This window comes from Chanodichthys erythropterus, chromosome 19 (genome assembly GCF_024489055.1).
Source record: "Chanodichthys erythropterus isolate Z2021 chromosome 19, ASM2448905v1, whole genome shotgun sequence".
In the NCBI taxonomy this organism is placed as follows: domain Eukaryota; kingdom Metazoa; phylum Chordata; class Actinopteri; order Cypriniformes; family Xenocyprididae; genus Chanodichthys; species Chanodichthys erythropterus.
Genome location: NC_090239.1, coordinates 13047773 through 13065309, shown reverse-complemented (window position 1 = coordinate 13065309; position 17537 = coordinate 13047773). Strand labels below are relative to the sequence as shown.

Here is a 17537-nt window from a genome sequence, read left to right as displayed (position 1 = left end):
TTTTATATTACAATTCTGACTTTATAACTTGCGACTGCAACTTTATATCATGCAACTCTGAGAAAAAAAAATCAGAATTGCGAAAATAAACTCGCAATTGTGAGGGGGAAAAAAGTCACAATTATCTTTTTTTTATTCCGTGGCGGAAATAAGCTTCCATAACTATCCCTTTTAAGAATTGAAAAGAGAACCCAAAGATTTCCGTTAAGTAAAACAACCACTAACGTAGCACTGGTGCAACAAAGAGCAAGTTTGAACAATTCGGTTTGGCAGAACTATCAAAAAACTGAAAGTTGTTGATTGTTTTCCATGTTAGTGGCACGCTTTTCAAAGTCTTTCCTTCATTCTCACTGTATAATGACTGCTAAGTAAACACTTTCAAGGATCTCTATAGGAAAGTGCAACACTTTTCAAAAGGAATACATAAAAATTACTCTTAAGGAACTTATATACCAAAGTACCTGCAATAGTAATCCAACGACACACGTCTGAAAAGCTACTTCAGCTTTGCTTCAAGTCTTGGGTACAAATTGACTAAATGTAGCATATAGGCATATGCTAGATTGTACCTTAGACATGAAACTAACACATTTTGTTAAACAACACACAAAAAGCTTAAAAGCAGCTTTGTGACATTTAACATACCATCAACAGTAGCAATCTGAGGAAGTCACAGGCAAGCTTTCCCATGTGTAACGCAGGTTAGGCAGCTCAGTAGCTTTGTGTCTTTGTAACATGCAGGGCTGTACGTAGAGCTCAAAGTGAGCTGCAGCAAACTGACAAGGGCAGAAACATGAGCAAATATGTGTTATTGCTCTGAAGTAAATCTTGTGAAGGATTGATTGAGTTTACAATTGACCTTTGATGTAAATTCTAAAAATTCATCTCTCTGTTTTCCATCATTTTCTTTTGAAACATCTATCTTGGGTATTGTGAGCAGATCTCCAGGAGTACAAGTTGAAATATTCATACAAATGTTCAGTGACATTAAGGAGGAAAATCCCAAGGGATATTGATTCAAATCAGCAGGATTTGATTATGAATTCATGAGGGTTAAAAGTGCTTGCTGAAATTATAATGTGTCACAACATGTTTTAAAAAGTACAGTCGCACAGCCTTGACATGAAATTTCTACGAGAAAAACATTGCTTGGAGCAAAGGTTGGAGTCTTTATCATGTCCTCATTTTCCAGTCTTTCATCAGGAGAGCTTGCTTGATCCATCTCTTTATTTGTACACATGAGGGGGTGGAGCGTTGGTGTAAACGTGGTGCTTTACACAAGTATCAACACCAAAAGAGCGCTAAAAACATGACATCTATCACAACGGAGAAAGGAAACCACACAGTCAATCCTCCCTGGTTTGCATTTAGGATTTGATCCATGAGTAATTGGTGTGGGCATGAGTTTAGGCAGAGGTGGGATGAAGAAAGAGGCAAATATCCCTCTCAGAATTGGAGTAGGTCTGTGCCTGGGTGGATTGAGGATTTCACACAGCCAGGGGTCCACGATGAGATTTGTTCTTGGAGTTTGCTGCCTCATTGGTGACCCCTTGATCGTCCAGGTTGATGTTGCTGGTGGACGCATTGTGAGTCAAAGGATCCCGCCCATGACGATAGACGTCAAGGTATAACAGACCTAACAGAGATGACAGAGAGAATCCAAGTGAGAAGATACAGATGATAGCAGGTTGAAATAAAGAAGAAAAATAAAGAGGGCATGAAGGTAGATGTGAAGGTTAAAATAATAATGGGATTGTGGAAAAATGCTTTAGAAAGAACTAAAAGAACACCTTACTAGACCTTCTCCTCCAAAATTGGAGCATCTCTTGGAGATCAATGTTAAAATTAGTTTCTTCACGAACAGACTGTTTTTGCTATTTTCACAAGTCGGTTGGTCAAAATGTCCATCATGCAAACCAAGACACTTTTATCCATTGTTCTCCAAGATTTCTGTGAACTGAAATGTCCTGCATTGAATATTCACCACATGCATCCTGAGTAAATGATGAAAAGGCTCTTTTAACCCAAAGAGGTCAAAAGGCAAATCCATAAAGAATCTCACTGATGATGATAATAGTGAATGGCAAAAAGGCAGAAACTTCTTTGTGAATCCATGACCTCTGTGCATTGCCTTTTAACTTGCTCCGTACCTATTCCTCAATGTGAACAGGACACGAGTCCTCATCTGTCCATTCCACAGACATCCAGGAAGATAGAGAGAAAGAGAGATGGGAGATGATGGAAGGAAAAACAGAGACAGAAAAGAGAGAGAACACAGCACATTTACAGCACATCAAGAGAATCAACCAGCCATCCACAGAAAATGAGAGTCGGATTGAGAGAGAGGAGAAGCTCGATGCTTAGAGATAATGAGAGAAGATGATGGTAGCCAGGGTCTTTTTGAAAATTGCACTTTCACTGGAAACTTTTATTTTTAATCAACAGGAGGTTCAATCTTCAAGTGCTTTTTCATGTAAGTGATTTTCATTTTCTCCCAATAAGCAGGACTTACAGGGAGTATATGGACACTTAAGTAGCACTTAAAAATGGATCAATTTCATTGCATTACATCAAATATCAAAACACATGACATACTTTTCAATCAAGAAGACATTTCACAAAAGTTGAAATTCGTTTCCAAACTGGCTTGCGGGGAGCCCCAGGGGCCTTATTTAGTGATGACCGATTCGGAGCATAAATGAATCAGTGTATCGAATCATGAATCGGATCGCGGGTCAAACCGCCAAACTGCTGAAATCACGTGACTATGGCGCTCCGAACTGCAGATTCGACACACAGATTCACAATGCTCCGATGCTTTCTGAAGCATTGTTTTGAAATCGGCCATCACTAAATAAGTCGTTTTTTGCCGCACCAAAAGTATTCTCGTCGCTTTATAAAATTAATATTGAGCCACTGTACTCACATGAACTGATTTAAATATGTTTTTAGTACCTTTATGGATCTTGAGAGAGGAAGTGAAATTGCTCCCTATGGAGGCCTCACGGAGCCATCGGATTTCAACTAACGTTAAAATATCTTAATTTGTATTCTGAAGATGAACGAAGGTCTTACGGGTGTGAAACGACATGAGGGTAAGTAATAAATGACAGAATTTTCATTTTTGGGTGAACTAACCCTTTAAGTTTGGGTTTAGGGAGTGATGAACGCGCACAGCTGTGAATAGAAGGTATGCTAGACGAAACGCGGCTAGTTTTTAATAGTTTTACCTCAGATATCTTCTTTCTGATCCTTGGAAGCCAAAATCGAAATCAAAAATAAAATAAGCATAATATCACAGGCCTAAAGTATAAGCAGACGTTTAGTTGTTTAGTTCTCTCCTCCATCGTACCATTAAACAGGGCTTTCATGTGAGCGGCTGCGCGCGCTGTAGCTCCTGAGCGCGTGAGCGCGATCTCTCTTCTGGATTGCGAAAGCAAAAAATGCATCATACACAAATGTCCTAATACTGTTGCATACAGACACTGGCGACTTTGGCTAGATAGAATTCGCAAGATAATGTCTATATAGCAATAATAAGTGCACGTGTATTTTCTTCATAATTTCTGTAGTACCGATAGCAGAACCGTTAACGTCAGAGCTTATCGATACACCGGTCTTTTCATAATTTAATATAATAGCGGGTTTCGGTACCCATCCCTAGTCCTAATACGTTTTGGGTCAACTTTGTATTTTGGACTGTGAAGTAATCACAATGACTAATAAAAATATGATGATGATGACAATGCTGATGATTAACAGTGTGTAAGAATCACATTTTACTATCACACGTCTAATGTGAAAAGCTTCATTGGTGTCCTTCCAGAGAGAATGCTTTCTCTGGATGACAATAACCAATATTTGGGAATTAATAGTATATGCTGGCAAAAGAAGGAGGATGAGCAGAAAAATGAAGTGATGAACATAAAAATGAAGGGAGACGCAAAGCTACTTTGAGCTGGCAGACACTGAACATGAACTTAGCTATTAGTATGACCCAGAGAGATAGAAACAAGTCATACATGATATAAACTCACACATACACATGAACACACACAAAAGAGGGGGGGATAAAGGGCATGGCCACTGTACCAATTAATGCTACACAAAATTACAGCAGGGTCAAAGTAAGGGCGTGCATGAGCAGAGAAAGCCAATAGTGTTTTTAGAGCCAGTTGCTGTTTTAAAAGGGACTCCTTGAAACCGCCTCACCCAATGCCTTCCAATCAGAAAGTCCATGTTCGAGAGGTTGCCACTCACCAGCGAATCGGCCATCAGGAGGCTGCTCATTGTCCAGGCCTGTCATACAGTGGGTGTCAGACTGCCCCTGATTGTTATTGTCAAACTCTGGACAAGGCACCTCGCTCCTCCTGCGCCCACCTGCAAGCGAGGTCAGAGGTCAAACAAGAGCAGCCGAGGCAGGGCAGAGCAGCCGAGTGGAGAACAGCAGTGAAGGGTCAGAGCAATGGGGTGCAAGATGCTACTCGGCAACCATTTAGTGATGGCTGTGGTTGATGGATGCACACATACTCATGAGAAAGCAGAGCGGATGCGATCGGCGCGTGCACGAGAACACAACTGACGAACGCTTTGACACTCATTTCCTCACATTAGTAAGCATTCAACACATTAAATATAGAACAGATGAAAAATGTAAATGCAAAAAGGGAATTAGTTACAATAAAAAGAAAGAATCCCTTTTTTTTAATCAACAATTAGTTGCTCGAAAGAACTTTTAGCATTAGTACAGATGCACACTTGTCATAAAAACTAAAATAAATAATAAAATAATAGGTAGAAAGCTGGATATGTCTTTAGAATTCAGATGCTTGTATGTGGGCTGATTAAACAAAACACGAAAATCGATCTACATTCGCCTTAAATGAGTCATATGATATTTATATTTGTAGTGAGCAACCTTTGGCCCACCTGCAAACATAAGTTATTCATCAAGTAGGTGTGTGGGCAGATTTGGAAGCTCTTGTCTTGTGGATGAAGTACCACCTACACTGCAGTGTGTTTTCTCCTTAATCTAATGTACAGTGTCGTGATAAGTACAGCCAATAGCTGAGGTTACAATTACCATGTTCTTTGGTGGGAGATGCACAATCTTCCTCAGTCACATCATTTCCCTGAAGAAGAAAATATGGTTGAATAAATAATAAATAAATAAAAAAAAACAAGTAGCTGGGTTTAAGATGTTTGGCTGTTTGAATGTTTCACCTCTGAATCCTGCTCTTCAAGAATGGCAGCTACAAAGTTATGCCCTTTTGCCTCGTTGGGGATTTCCTGCGGACACACGTAAATATGGTCCCTGTAACCATGATGTTTGGTTTGCACAAACATCTCTTGGCATACATTTCTAAATGTTTGCTCAATGGTAATTGAAGTTTTGGTTATAGTGTTCTGATCATTTTTGACCAATGAATTTCCATGACTTTGCAATGACTTTTGTTTGTAATTTTTAAAAAATAGAGATTGCATTCACAAAGAACAGTTACTTTCTAGCCAATGAAATAGGCGAGGCAAGTTTATTTATAATAGTATTTTACATAAAAGTGATTTAAAAAAAGAATCATTAAATAATAAATAGAAATTTTAATGCCTTTATATTTTAAATTTTAAACCAAAATTGAAATGCAGGTGCTCAACAAACTATAGATGAGGTTAAACAATAAAAATAAAAAATAAAAATTCTACTCTAGAGTAGAACAAACATACATAACAGACCTTACACAAACATACAAACAAACTTACTCTACAAACATACATTTAACTACTTTATTTTTTTTTTGAATTTTTCGAATGTCATTCATTTTAAAGAAATATAGTTACATTTATGTTTGTACAGTTAGTGTTGCACTCTTTTCTAGTTTTTTTTTATTTTTATTTTTTTTATTTAAGGGTTAGTTCACCCAAAAATGAAAATTCTGTCATTAATTACTCACCCTCATGTCAAAATTAAGATATTTTTGATGAAATCCGGGAGCTCTCTGAACCCTCCATAGACAGCAATATAATCAAAACTTTCAAGGTCCAGAAAAGTACTAAAGATATCGTTAAAACAGTCGATGCGACTGCAATGGTTCAACCTTAAATTTATGAAGCGACGAGGATACTTTTTGTGAGCAAAAACAAAACAAAAATCCTGAAAGCGCTGAACATAAACAACGTATGAGAATGACACAGAGGAAAATAAATTGTTGAATAAAGTACTTTTTTTTTGCGCACAAAAGGCATTCTTGTCACTTCATAAAATTAAGGTTGAACCAATGCAGTCACGTCGACTGTTGTCTTTAGGATTTCATAAAAAATATCTTAATTTGTGTTCCAAAGATGAACAAAGGTCTTACGAGTGTGGAACGACATGAGGGTGTGTAATAAATGACAGAATTTTCATTTTTGGGTGAACTAACCCTTTAATTTCCATGATTTTTCCAGACCTGGATATCCCAATTTTAAAAATAATCAGATATATTTAGATTTTACATTAGCCTGGAAACCTGGATATTAACCACTAGGCTACACCACTACCACTACTACTTGATGATCATGTGTGCAAACTCATCAACTAAAGCATCTAAAAATAGCTAACAAACAAAAGGGATGAATTGTCCTACTTCCATGCCTTCTAACTGACTTACCTCACCCTCATGTTGGGAAGGGGCTCGGCTCTCTGCTGGGGTCTCAGCGGCGTCCTCTCCCTCTGCCCCAGCCATGTAGGAGCCGGACATTGAAGAGAGTGTGTCGGTGCTAATCTGAGAGTGCTGGCTATGAGAGGACGCCATTGACATCACAGACTGGGCCAGGCTGCTGCTTACTGGGTCTGAAGAGGGCAGGAAGAGGAAGACAAACAAATGTAAATGAGTGAGCTCTGATGTGTTTCAGCTAGTTAGATTTAGTTCACTGAAAAGCTGTACCCTCTGGGGAGGTGATCGTGGAGGAGAGAGGGGTGCTGTTGCAGGACGACTGATCTATGGCCCCCGAGGATGACAGAGTGAGGTTGTCACTTTCAGGAGTCACACCAGACTGCAGGACAATACAAACGCAATGATAATGTGATAAATAAATACTATAATACTGCAAGTATTCTATAATCTTTCATAACAATATATAGTCAAACCAAAAATTATTCAGACATTAGATATAATTTTTTTATTTTTTTACTAGTGGGTCCAGGACACTATAGTTCATTTATGTAATGAGGATAGCAAAATAAAGTAAACTGGGACATATTATACCCAAAAATTCTTCATACAGTGGAATACCATAAACCTCTTAAAAATTTGGGACCAAAAATTATTCAGACACTTTGACCCTGACCATGTTTTGCTTAAATGTTATCTGACATAATTAAGATTATTTTTTCTGACACAGTTTAACTCTGAGATCTTGTCATATTTTATTACCATTTATACCAACTATAGTGAATAAACTGTAATAATGAATGAAATGTTCAAGGTGTCTGAATAAATTTTGGTTAGACTGTATATAATATATATATATATATATATATCCCTTCAACAATTTAATCACAGAGAACATAGTTAAACTGTTGAATGAAAAACTGTTTTGACATTGATAATAATAAGAAACATTTCTTGATCACAAAATCTGCATATTAGTTTGATTTCTGAATGTTCATGTGACACTGAAAACTAGTGTAATGATGCTGAAAATTCAGCTTGGCCATCACAGGAATAAATTACATTTTAAAATATATTAAAAAAGTAAACAGTTTTTTGAAATTGTAATAATATTTCAAATTTTACGGTATTTTTGAATCCAGCCTTGGTGAGGCTTCTTTCATAAACATAAAAAATATAACAATAAAACAGAAAATACATAAAATAACATATATGAAATAAATGTATAAATGTTTGAGATGCTTGAGATACCTCTTGTTGTTCTACATGCAATTTTCTCCTGCAAGTTTGCACCTCAGACTCACTGCATGACTTCTCATCCTCCTCCTCAGGCAGCACTGAAGAATTCTGGGAGAGAGATCTAGAGAGTTCACAGAATACATGATTAGCAAGGACTCACTTATCTACCTGGTTCTTCAGCCCATAATCAGCCTTCAAGAAAAGCTGTAAATTGGCTGTTTTAATAACACCCAGCAAATGTTTTATAGACATTAATTAAAAAGATTTTACAGTAATACTGATAAACTACACCATTCAATCCTTCAGTTAGTGCTCACTCACTTAGAGCCACTCTTCTTGTGTTTCCCATTCTGGCTGGAGTTGACAGAGTGTTCTAGCGGAGAGAGGGAGCGCACGGGCGTGTGATGGCTATCACTGCCATATGTGGGCGCAGATCCAGAAACATGGCCCCTGGTGAGGCCCTGAAGTGGTGGAGCAGATGGTGACGGGTTCAGGGGCCCATTCAAGGCCTCCAACAGGGACACAGCTTCATAGCCTGGTGGGATGTGCTCTGATGCCTGTAGTAAATGGCCATGAACAGCAGTACAGTTTGGATAACAACATTTTCACCTTTAGTACGAATATATGGTGTATACAGATGGCTTTTAGTTTTTTCATTAAAGTGCGCCTACTATGCTTTTTCAAATATTACCTTTCATGCAGTGTCTAATATCGCTGTTTGTGAATGTAAAATGTCTGCAAAGATCACAGTGCACAAAAAATAAAATTATTGTCTCCTAAAAGAAAGAATCAACAAATTTGCATAATGCCAGCCTATGGTCTTCATTGGCTGCCCGCGAACGACGTCTACTTTGACCTGCCCTCAAACACTGTAGTTGTAGCTGAGGCCTGGAAGAGTTTCGTGTTGTCAACATGTCAAGAAGATGCTGTTTTCAGTGCTGCAAATCCACTTAGTTTGCATGCACTTCAATTAGATGAGGACTCACACTGGACTTTATACAGAAGCCTCCGGAGCTGAAATTTAGAAATGGTAATATGCGTTTCTTTTCCGACACATGCTGTAAGCGGTAGACCACTCACAACAGACTGGGCCGTCTGAACAATCAGAGCAGAGTAGGCTTGATGAAAGGAGGGATTTAGAGAGACACTCAGACTCTTTGAGAAATTAGGTTATGTGCAATGTATATTATGAAAAAATGAAAGTGTTTTTTGACCTTGGATGCATGTAAACCTATTGGGAGACATCTCAAACAAAATTAAAGGCACAATATGTAAGATTTTTGGTTTTTATCCAAAAACCACTAAAACAACGTTATATATTTTGTTTACTTGTGTACTTACATTATCCCAAATGATTCCAAGAATGTTTAAATCCAGAGAAATGGGCAATTTTAACCAGGACATGGATTGTATCTGTTCGTCACCTATCAATGACATCATACCCGCGTTACCCTCGATTTACGATTTTATTTTGTAGAAACCATGGAACCACCAAAGACGCTTTAATATATTATGTGTTTTATTAGACAGGTGAGCAACTGTTTGGATACATTCATCGACAGAAAACGAATCATTGTTATATAGCTCAACACAGTAAGTCTTATTGTTTAAATCTCTTTTTCTTGATTTACCACAAGTACCATGTTTTACCATGACTAATATCAATCTAGCTAACTGCAGTGTGCAACAAGTGTCTCATAGTAGCTGCTGAGCGAACGCACAGAGTAACATTATGACAACTTTCAACTCATAAAAGTGTCTAATATGATAAAACAGCAGTGCGTCACACCACATACGCACGACCGGAAGAAGCGGAAGTACTCATCTGCGGCATAAATAAAAAGCTCCACCGCTTGAGTCGAGCCGCGTGTCACGCTTGTCTCTCATTAGCAATTGCTCCAGCTGCCTCGTTCCCCTCCAACAGCTTTCGGCCACACCCTGCTTCATACTACAGTAATGTTAATAGATCTTTTTTTCTACATTAGCTCATCCATGAATATGATCCCCGTCGGATTCTTTTGTAGACGTGAAGACAACACCTCCCATGATTCCGCAAAATCAAGGTGTCATCAAGCTACGCCTTTAATATAATAAGCGACCTCTAGTGGTGAAAAATTACATATTGTGCCTTTAAGAACCTTTTATAGAGCATAATAGGGGCACTTTAAAATATGCAGTTTGTGCACCTAACTTACATGAGAGAAAGTCTGACTACTTAAACCACTGAAGTTAATACTCCTAACAAAGTTTTATGTACTCGCCACAGCCAACTGCACTCACATTTAGCTCTAGGAATATATTTATTTTGGACCCTTGATCAGATATTTTCTGTATTTGACATAATCAATGAGTCTCAATAAAGCGGATTCAAATGCCGGCTGCATTTATTTAGCTATAAATATACTTGCTATGAATACAGCTATCTATAAAGAACACCATGAACCAAATGTAGTGTTACCGAGTGCTCCTCTGAATCTGACGTCTGCAAGGTGATGACAGGGTTGAATCCAGTAGGTGTGAGCGGGCTCAGTTTTTTCCTCATCGCTCGTATTTGAAGGAGGGCACGAAATGCTAAAATTTATATCAGAAAAAATACAAAGACAGAGAAACAACTTGAATAAATTTAAAGCGGTAGACGACAAAACTGCAGTGCATGCTTATAATAAAAAGAACGTTATGATGTGTTGGTGTGGACGCTAATATAGTTATCATTCTTAGTGTGAATGGACCTTAAGTCCAGTATTCTATTCAGTGAAATATCCACCACAACATTCATATATGAGACTCTATAAATGCAAATATCATCTAAGTAATATTGTATTTTCATTATTATAATAATAATCTCAATCGGAGAGTCCTGTTGAATGAATCTGGTACAGGGGTTGGTGCTTACGCAGTCGACAGATGGGGCAACAGTTGGCCTGGTAACGCAGTGTGTCTGCGCAGGCGTTGCACAGGCACAGGTGTCTGCAGGGTAGGATAAGTGTGTCCCGCACGTCTGACAAACACACCACGCATTCAGCACTGTTGTCGCTAATCTCATCTTCAGCCACCTGTAAATGTGTGTTATATTTTAGCATTTTGATTCCAATTAATGAATGAAAGCTTAAAAGTGACAGATGTTGTCTGTTTAAATCAATGTGGAGATTTCCATGTGTGGTAACACCTACATCACAGGGAAAAATATCTACTGGAAAGTATCAATAAAGTTCCTATATTAATCATTTTTTTTGTAATATAATTCATTCCACTGTCTTTGAATCTTTTTCTTTTTTTGAAGTGGATGATGGTGTACCTTTGATTCTTGACTGTTGTATTTGTTCTCTATGCCGTAGATCTCTTGCAGCAGGTAACTGACACCATCCACCTAAGATAAAATCATGAGAAGCTTAAGAGATTTATTGAAGATTTGCCATTTAGAACGGCAAATACATTTTTGACATTACAAAAGCCATTTAATGAGCTGACCTTCTGTTTCATGGTTCTTCTTGTAAGCTATAAGATGGCTAAGATTTTTACATAAATAGTAAGCAGGCACTTACCACTTGTTTCTGTTTCAGAGGTTTTACACAGTAACTTCCATCCATATGCTAGGAGAAAAAGACAGCAATATATTATAATCACTAGTCGTCACAGTAACTTTTATTTTGTCAGATAAACTAAACTAATTAAGCCAAAAACATTATTTAATATTACTGAATCAACCTGAATGATAATTTTATGGGTTAGATCAGGTAGAAATAGTACAACTGCATGCTTTAACCATGTTTAGTCTGGTCCTTATTTGCATAAGCAGAACACAGTATGAATGGATATTTCTTTTTTTAAAAGAAATTAATACTTTTATTCAGCATGGACGCATTAAATTGATTAAAAGTGACAGTAAAGACAGTAAAAAAAAATTCAAATCAATTCTTTTGAACTTTTTTATTCATCAAAGAATGCTGAAAAAATGTATCACGGTTTCTACAAAAATATTAAGCAGCTCAACTGATGATAAAAAAAGCACAAAATTAGAATGATTTCTGAAGAATTATGTGATGCCGAAGACTGGAGCAGTGGCTGTTAAACAATTCACAGGAATAAATTACAGTGTTCAAATATAATACAGTCATTTTAAATTGTAATAATATTTCACAGTATAGCCTTAGTGATCTTTTTTCAAAAACATTAAAAGTATATTTTTAATGACCCCAAACTTGTGAACGGTAATGTATAAAATATTTATGTAATAATATATATAATATATATATATAATAAATATATAATTTTTTTACACAAAAAAACATACCTTCTCAAAGGATGCAAGAAGAACATGGGAGTGTCCCAAGTGTTCTGCACAACAAAAATATGATCCAACATATTTATATAGATTTTTCTATATATATTTCTACATATATATCCAATTACATGCATACAACTCACCATCTCCCTCATCCACTACTGCTTGTACAACCATGGGGTAGATGTCTTTATCCATGTCAAACAAAAGCTGTGTAACAATAAATGACAATACCAGGTTAAACCAAAGCGCTCTAAGGACATGCATTATGAATTGCTCAATGATTTCCTTAATGAGACGATTAGGACTAATTCAATCTGACCTTTTTTAATCCAAAAAATGCACGTAGACACAAAAGGACATAGCTAGCAGATGTGTTACCTCCTCATCTGCCCATTCTGATAAGTTGACGTAATGAGAGGGCAGACAGAACTGTTGGCAGACGCCGCGTTTGAAATGCACCGTCTCTGACTGCAGAGAGCTGTCCTGCGGCAAGTATCTGTCATCAACACACAATAAAACCCCAGCTTTGATGTCATTTCCCAACTTTCTGCTCTTCAATAAACTGGTAAAGGCTGAGCTTGAAGTGTTTTATTAATAATAAACAATAAAAAAGGAATATTCAGTGCGTGTCTAATGCTTAACTTACATTGGCACGCCATTGTGAAACTCTTCAATGGCTTGGTAGTATATAGTGATGGCAACTTGTGTGTCGGCATCAAAGGTGAACTCAATATTGTAGCAGCTGTGGCTTTTCCCAACTTCCTGTCCAGGAAGCTTCATGTCCTCACTACACCTGAAGTCAAAATTACAAACTTTACTAGATGTCCAGTTAAGAATTTAGCAAAAAATGTTTCACGACAGTAATACACAGAAAGATGCATAATATATTTAATTAGTGTAACATTTTTTTACAACTAACTATAAAATGAGTATAAAAACAAATATCTAAACACTGTATTTTTAAGGCCCTTGAAATTAAATTCATATATATTCATATATATATATATATATATATATATATATATATATATATATATATATATATATATATATATATATATATATATATATATATATATATATAAAATTTTAATAATTATTTGTAAAATATATTTGGTTTATATGTAATGTAATAAAATGAGTCATGAGGCATACTTTTTTGATCATTTCTGGAAATGAGATCACACAAGGTAAGATCAATGAATACAAATTAAATTCATGTTTTTTGTGGCTTTTGGACCACATCTTGTAACTTTGAAATGCTAATATGCACCTAGAAAATGTAAATATGCATTTAAAATGTACAATTTTTCGCAACTAGTAAAACTGATGACTACACAGATTTTTATCAAATCAGATGCTCTATACAATACAATACAAGCAATATACAATACAATCCGAATGTCCTGCAATACGTCGATAAAGGAAAGAAAACTGCACACATCACATAATTTCCTTAAGATCTCTGTCAGGTGTAGTAAAGATATTAGAGATAAAAATCTCACCGGACAAGCCGCAGAGTGTCTTTACGGATGTTGATGAGACTGCGGAGGGTCTTGACTGGCTCATGGGGAGGGGGAGCATTGTACGGGAACTGAAATCAAAATCACAGCACAATAAACACTTTGGAGTCCAGGGTGAAGTTACTAATTATAAATGTTTGAGAAGCATTTGCCCTGTTTTATAAGCTCACATATCTCACACACACATATGATCTCAAAACTAATCTGGAAACAAATCCACATTACAATGAAGGTGATGTACACTAGCTGTTGCGTCGATGCATGTGTGTGTGTGTGTGTTTCCTCTGGAAAAATGTAATGCACAGGCATGCCCACGTGCCAGAGAGGCACCGCGCGTGTGTACGTGTGTGGGTCAACACTGGGTGAGCCTGTTGCCTCCCCTTCCCCCCTCCCGGGAGTTCAGACTGAATGTGGCTCTCTGTATTACTTGCGGTAAGCCGTTGCTTAAATCCACAGCATCACTAGCCTGTCTGCTTACAGACGGGCCCAGAAGCTAATGCGCATAGTGTAAATAAAAGACCCACCGCATACAGAAATACATGCATGCATTTATAAAGCACAAAATACAGCACATATATATCAGGATAAGGCTCTAGAAAAGAAGTAACTGTAAGGGCAGCTATACAATTACATGAGTCACTGAGCCAGAATTACACTTCAGACACATATAATCCTGTGAATTATAGAAGCTTCCACCAACATATAGTAATTTACATGAAACTAGCATGAATATCCAGTTAAAGTAACAGTTCTAAGCAGACCTCATAACAGCTCAAGAATATAAATACTTATATATAAAGACTTATTTTAAAATAAATAAATAAATGATATTTAAATATAAATATTTATATATATATATATTGAACTTATTGATATTATATATAATATGATATGTACTATTAAACATAAAGATATTATAAACTAATAAAAAAAAATTAAAAGATGTTAATAATACAAAAATCATAATATATATATATATATATATATATATATATATATATATATATATATATATATAAAATTTTAATAATTATTTGTAAAATATATTTGGTTTATATGTAATGTAATAAAATGAGTCATGAGGCATACTTTTTTGATCATTTCTGGAAATGAGATCACACAAGGTAAGATCAATGAATACAGAATAACACAATCAGTGGTTTCATGACCTCCTAGAATAATCAGTCAAAAATGGCTGCATCTAATCTATATGTTGCCAGGAATTGAAATGTAATCTTACCACTACTGGTCTGTTGCCTAGGAAGTTGAGGTCAGTGTTTTCTCCAAAGAGGTAGCCTTCAGGATGAGTTGAATCAAACTTCTCTCCTCCCATAATAAAATGGCTAGCAAAATAATTCCCTGCATGACAACAAACAGATCACATGTTAGAGAAATTGAACAATGAAAAATGTATAAGTACTTTAGTCACGCGCAATGACACATATGGTCCAATGTAGAGTTTTCTAAAGAGTTCATTTATTTCAACTTAATGTGCATCAGCTTGATTGGACTATACTGAACCCACTGTCTCAACACTGTAAAAATGTTTTATTTATTGTAACATCATGTGGTAACAAATGAAATGGTTTTATTTAAGTCAAAAATACAGTTTCATTATTTCGACCCATTTAACCTGACTACATTGTATTACACTGACACTGAGTCATTTTAACTTTCAGATGAGGTAGAAATAGCTCTTTTAGTTAGCAGATGCACATGTTAAATTTTCAGCAACATGTAGACTACTATATGGTGTAGAAAATGGATGCAAAAACCTCCATTCTTGGACACAAGACAACTAAAGGGTTTACAAATGAAGACAGATATAGTAGACTGGAGAACCAATAGATTAAAGAAAGAAAAGCTCAAGGGCAGACAGAGGATATTGGCAACCGCCATGGGAAGATACAAGGGTAGATAGATGAACAAGCTTGAAACTGGAGCAGAAGGTAGCAAGAATCAGGCACAAGTCCCAAGCTGCACGTATAGCATATCTGGTTACTTGTGGTTAACACACATTCATCTTCTCATCTGCCTGTCTCCTCAAATATTGAAAGATTTGTAAAACAACCATTGTAAAACTAGCTTGATGAGTGTTGCATTTTCTAAACACACAGGATCATCTTATCTGAAAATAAACATAGTAAGTTAATGTATTAGGTTAGCAGAAGCTATGTAAACCACATAGTCACAATAAATTCCTTTTACTTATTTCAGATTTAATGATGAGTTCGAGGATTTGCTCTAATTGTGGTGTATTTCAGTAGACACAGCACCACTTGGAATGATGAGCCCCATATCAATATAAAGGCAAGCATCTATGGGCCTACTGTGCTAATCAGATACAGACTTGCTGACCAGGAAACAGTGGGTGGTGGCCCTGGCCCCATGGAGTTAACATGAAGAGGACTTTTGCATTTCAACTGTAAGAAAAATATTTAACTAAATTCTACAAGTCATTTTTTTTTTTTTTTTTTTTATTATATATTTTTTAAAATCATTTCCCAATAATTAGCCTATGAAAGAGTAGGCCCTTAAAATCTGAACAAGCTTGGACTTAACAGTTCATATATATATATATTTATATATAGATATAGATATATAGATAATATAAAGGTAATAAGAACAGTATTTCATTATAATAATACGACATAATAATATAATACATTACAGCCCAATATAATATTTGTTTAATATATAAAATGTATTATTTTCTCACCGGATTTGGGTGGGTATCTGTAAACAGAACTGGATGGTATATCGACCTCCTCGACTCCTGCATTCTGACGGCTTGTCAAAGCTCCCATTTCAAATAGCCCCAAATTAAAACAATACTGAATGATTGCAATCCTACTGCTGCTGCTGCGTCTTTTGTGTCCCGAACATCTCCTTCTTCACGCAAAAGCCCGTTTTTTTTTGCTATGCACAGGATTAGTTGGTGCTCTTAATGCCCTGTAAGCTCTGTACAGAGTCCCTCGTTGTTTTGTCTGCAGACACAAGCTGCTTTTTGCGTCCTGCAGACTGTTGCCCTATTATAAGGCTGTCTCTGCCTCCGTGGTGGGCATCCTTGGCCAAGTTGCACAGCGGTAATGAGATGCTCTCTATATGACACAGTTTCTCGGTATGTTTATTATCATCATCATCCCAGTATCCTCTGTTCTCCGAGCGCTTGAGCGATGGGATGCAGATGCGTATCAGTGATGTAGAAACAGAATAAGATGGTAGAAGGGCAGTGGGCATGAACTGTAGTGTCTAAATGGGCGGGGCTTAGAGGACCGGATGTTGATTATATGCATAGTAACAAATAAAAATGTTTTTTCACAGTATATCCTATAATTGACAACATTTTATTATATATTAAAATTACATATTAATACTAATAATTTATCATTATATCACTTCCGCCAAATTTTCTGTCAATCTAAAGCAGCGCTAATGGGATAACCATAGTTTGCGGGCAATACATAAAGATTTTAAGCACCGTTTATAAAGATTGCTTTGACGGAATTGCATTTATATATCATGTACACATCCTTATAATTGCATTACATTTAAAAGAATGTTTAATTATACAAATGTCTCAAGTAAAACAAAAAACGTCCTCAGATTTGAATGTAGCTCAATGGAGTATTAAAGGGTTTGATCACCCAAAAATGAAAATAATGTAATTTATTACTCACCCTCATGTCGTTCTACACCTGTAAGACCTTCGTTCATCTTCAGAACACAAATTAAGATATTTTGATTAAATTGAGAGCAATGCCATTGTAACTGTCAAGATCAATAAAGGTACTAAACACATATTTAAAACAGTTCATGTGAGTTCGCGATATAAAGCGATAA

General features: G+C 36.3%; 1 protein-coding gene across 1 annotated transcript; it reads right to left on the bottom strand.

Moving 5' to 3' along the window:
* Nucleotides 1–976: 976 nt before the first annotated feature.
* rnf157 (ring finger protein 157) lies at nucleotides 977–16501 on the bottom strand. Its single transcript, XM_067368945.1, has 19 exons — nucleotides 16414–16501; nucleotides 14935–15053; nucleotides 13677–13765; nucleotides 12818–12964; nucleotides 12550–12667; nucleotides 12312–12378; nucleotides 12178–12221; nucleotides 11429–11476; nucleotides 11182–11253; nucleotides 10780–10939; nucleotides 10345–10457; nucleotides 8208–8443; nucleotides 7899–8007; nucleotides 6921–7029; nucleotides 6645–6826; nucleotides 5224–5289; nucleotides 5084–5132; nucleotides 4261–4380; nucleotides 977–1636 (listed from the first exon to the last, which is right to left on the bottom strand). The coding sequence occupies exons 1-19, from the start codon at nucleotides 16499–16501 to the stop codon at nucleotides 1488–1490; spliced, it is 2085 nt and encodes a 694-aa protein (XP_067225046.1). The 3' UTR covers nucleotides 977–1487.
* Between the last annotated feature and the right edge of the window lie 1036 nt (nucleotides 16502–17537).

Excerpts from the sequence above, each read along its gene's own strand:
- rnf157 (XM_067368945.1), bottom strand. The coding sequence starts at position 16,501 with ATGGGAGCTTTGACAAGCCGTCAGAATGCAGGAGTCGAGGAGGTCGAT. Across the intron at positions 12,965-13,676 it reads GACACTCTGCGGCTTGTCCG|GTGTAGTGAGGACATGAAGC; the intron begins GTGAGATTTTTA and ends TTTTGACTTCAG. Across the intron at positions 8,444-10,344 it reads CAGATTCAGAGGAGCACTCG|GCATCAGAGCACATCCCACC; the intron begins GTAACACTACAT and ends CATTTACTACAG.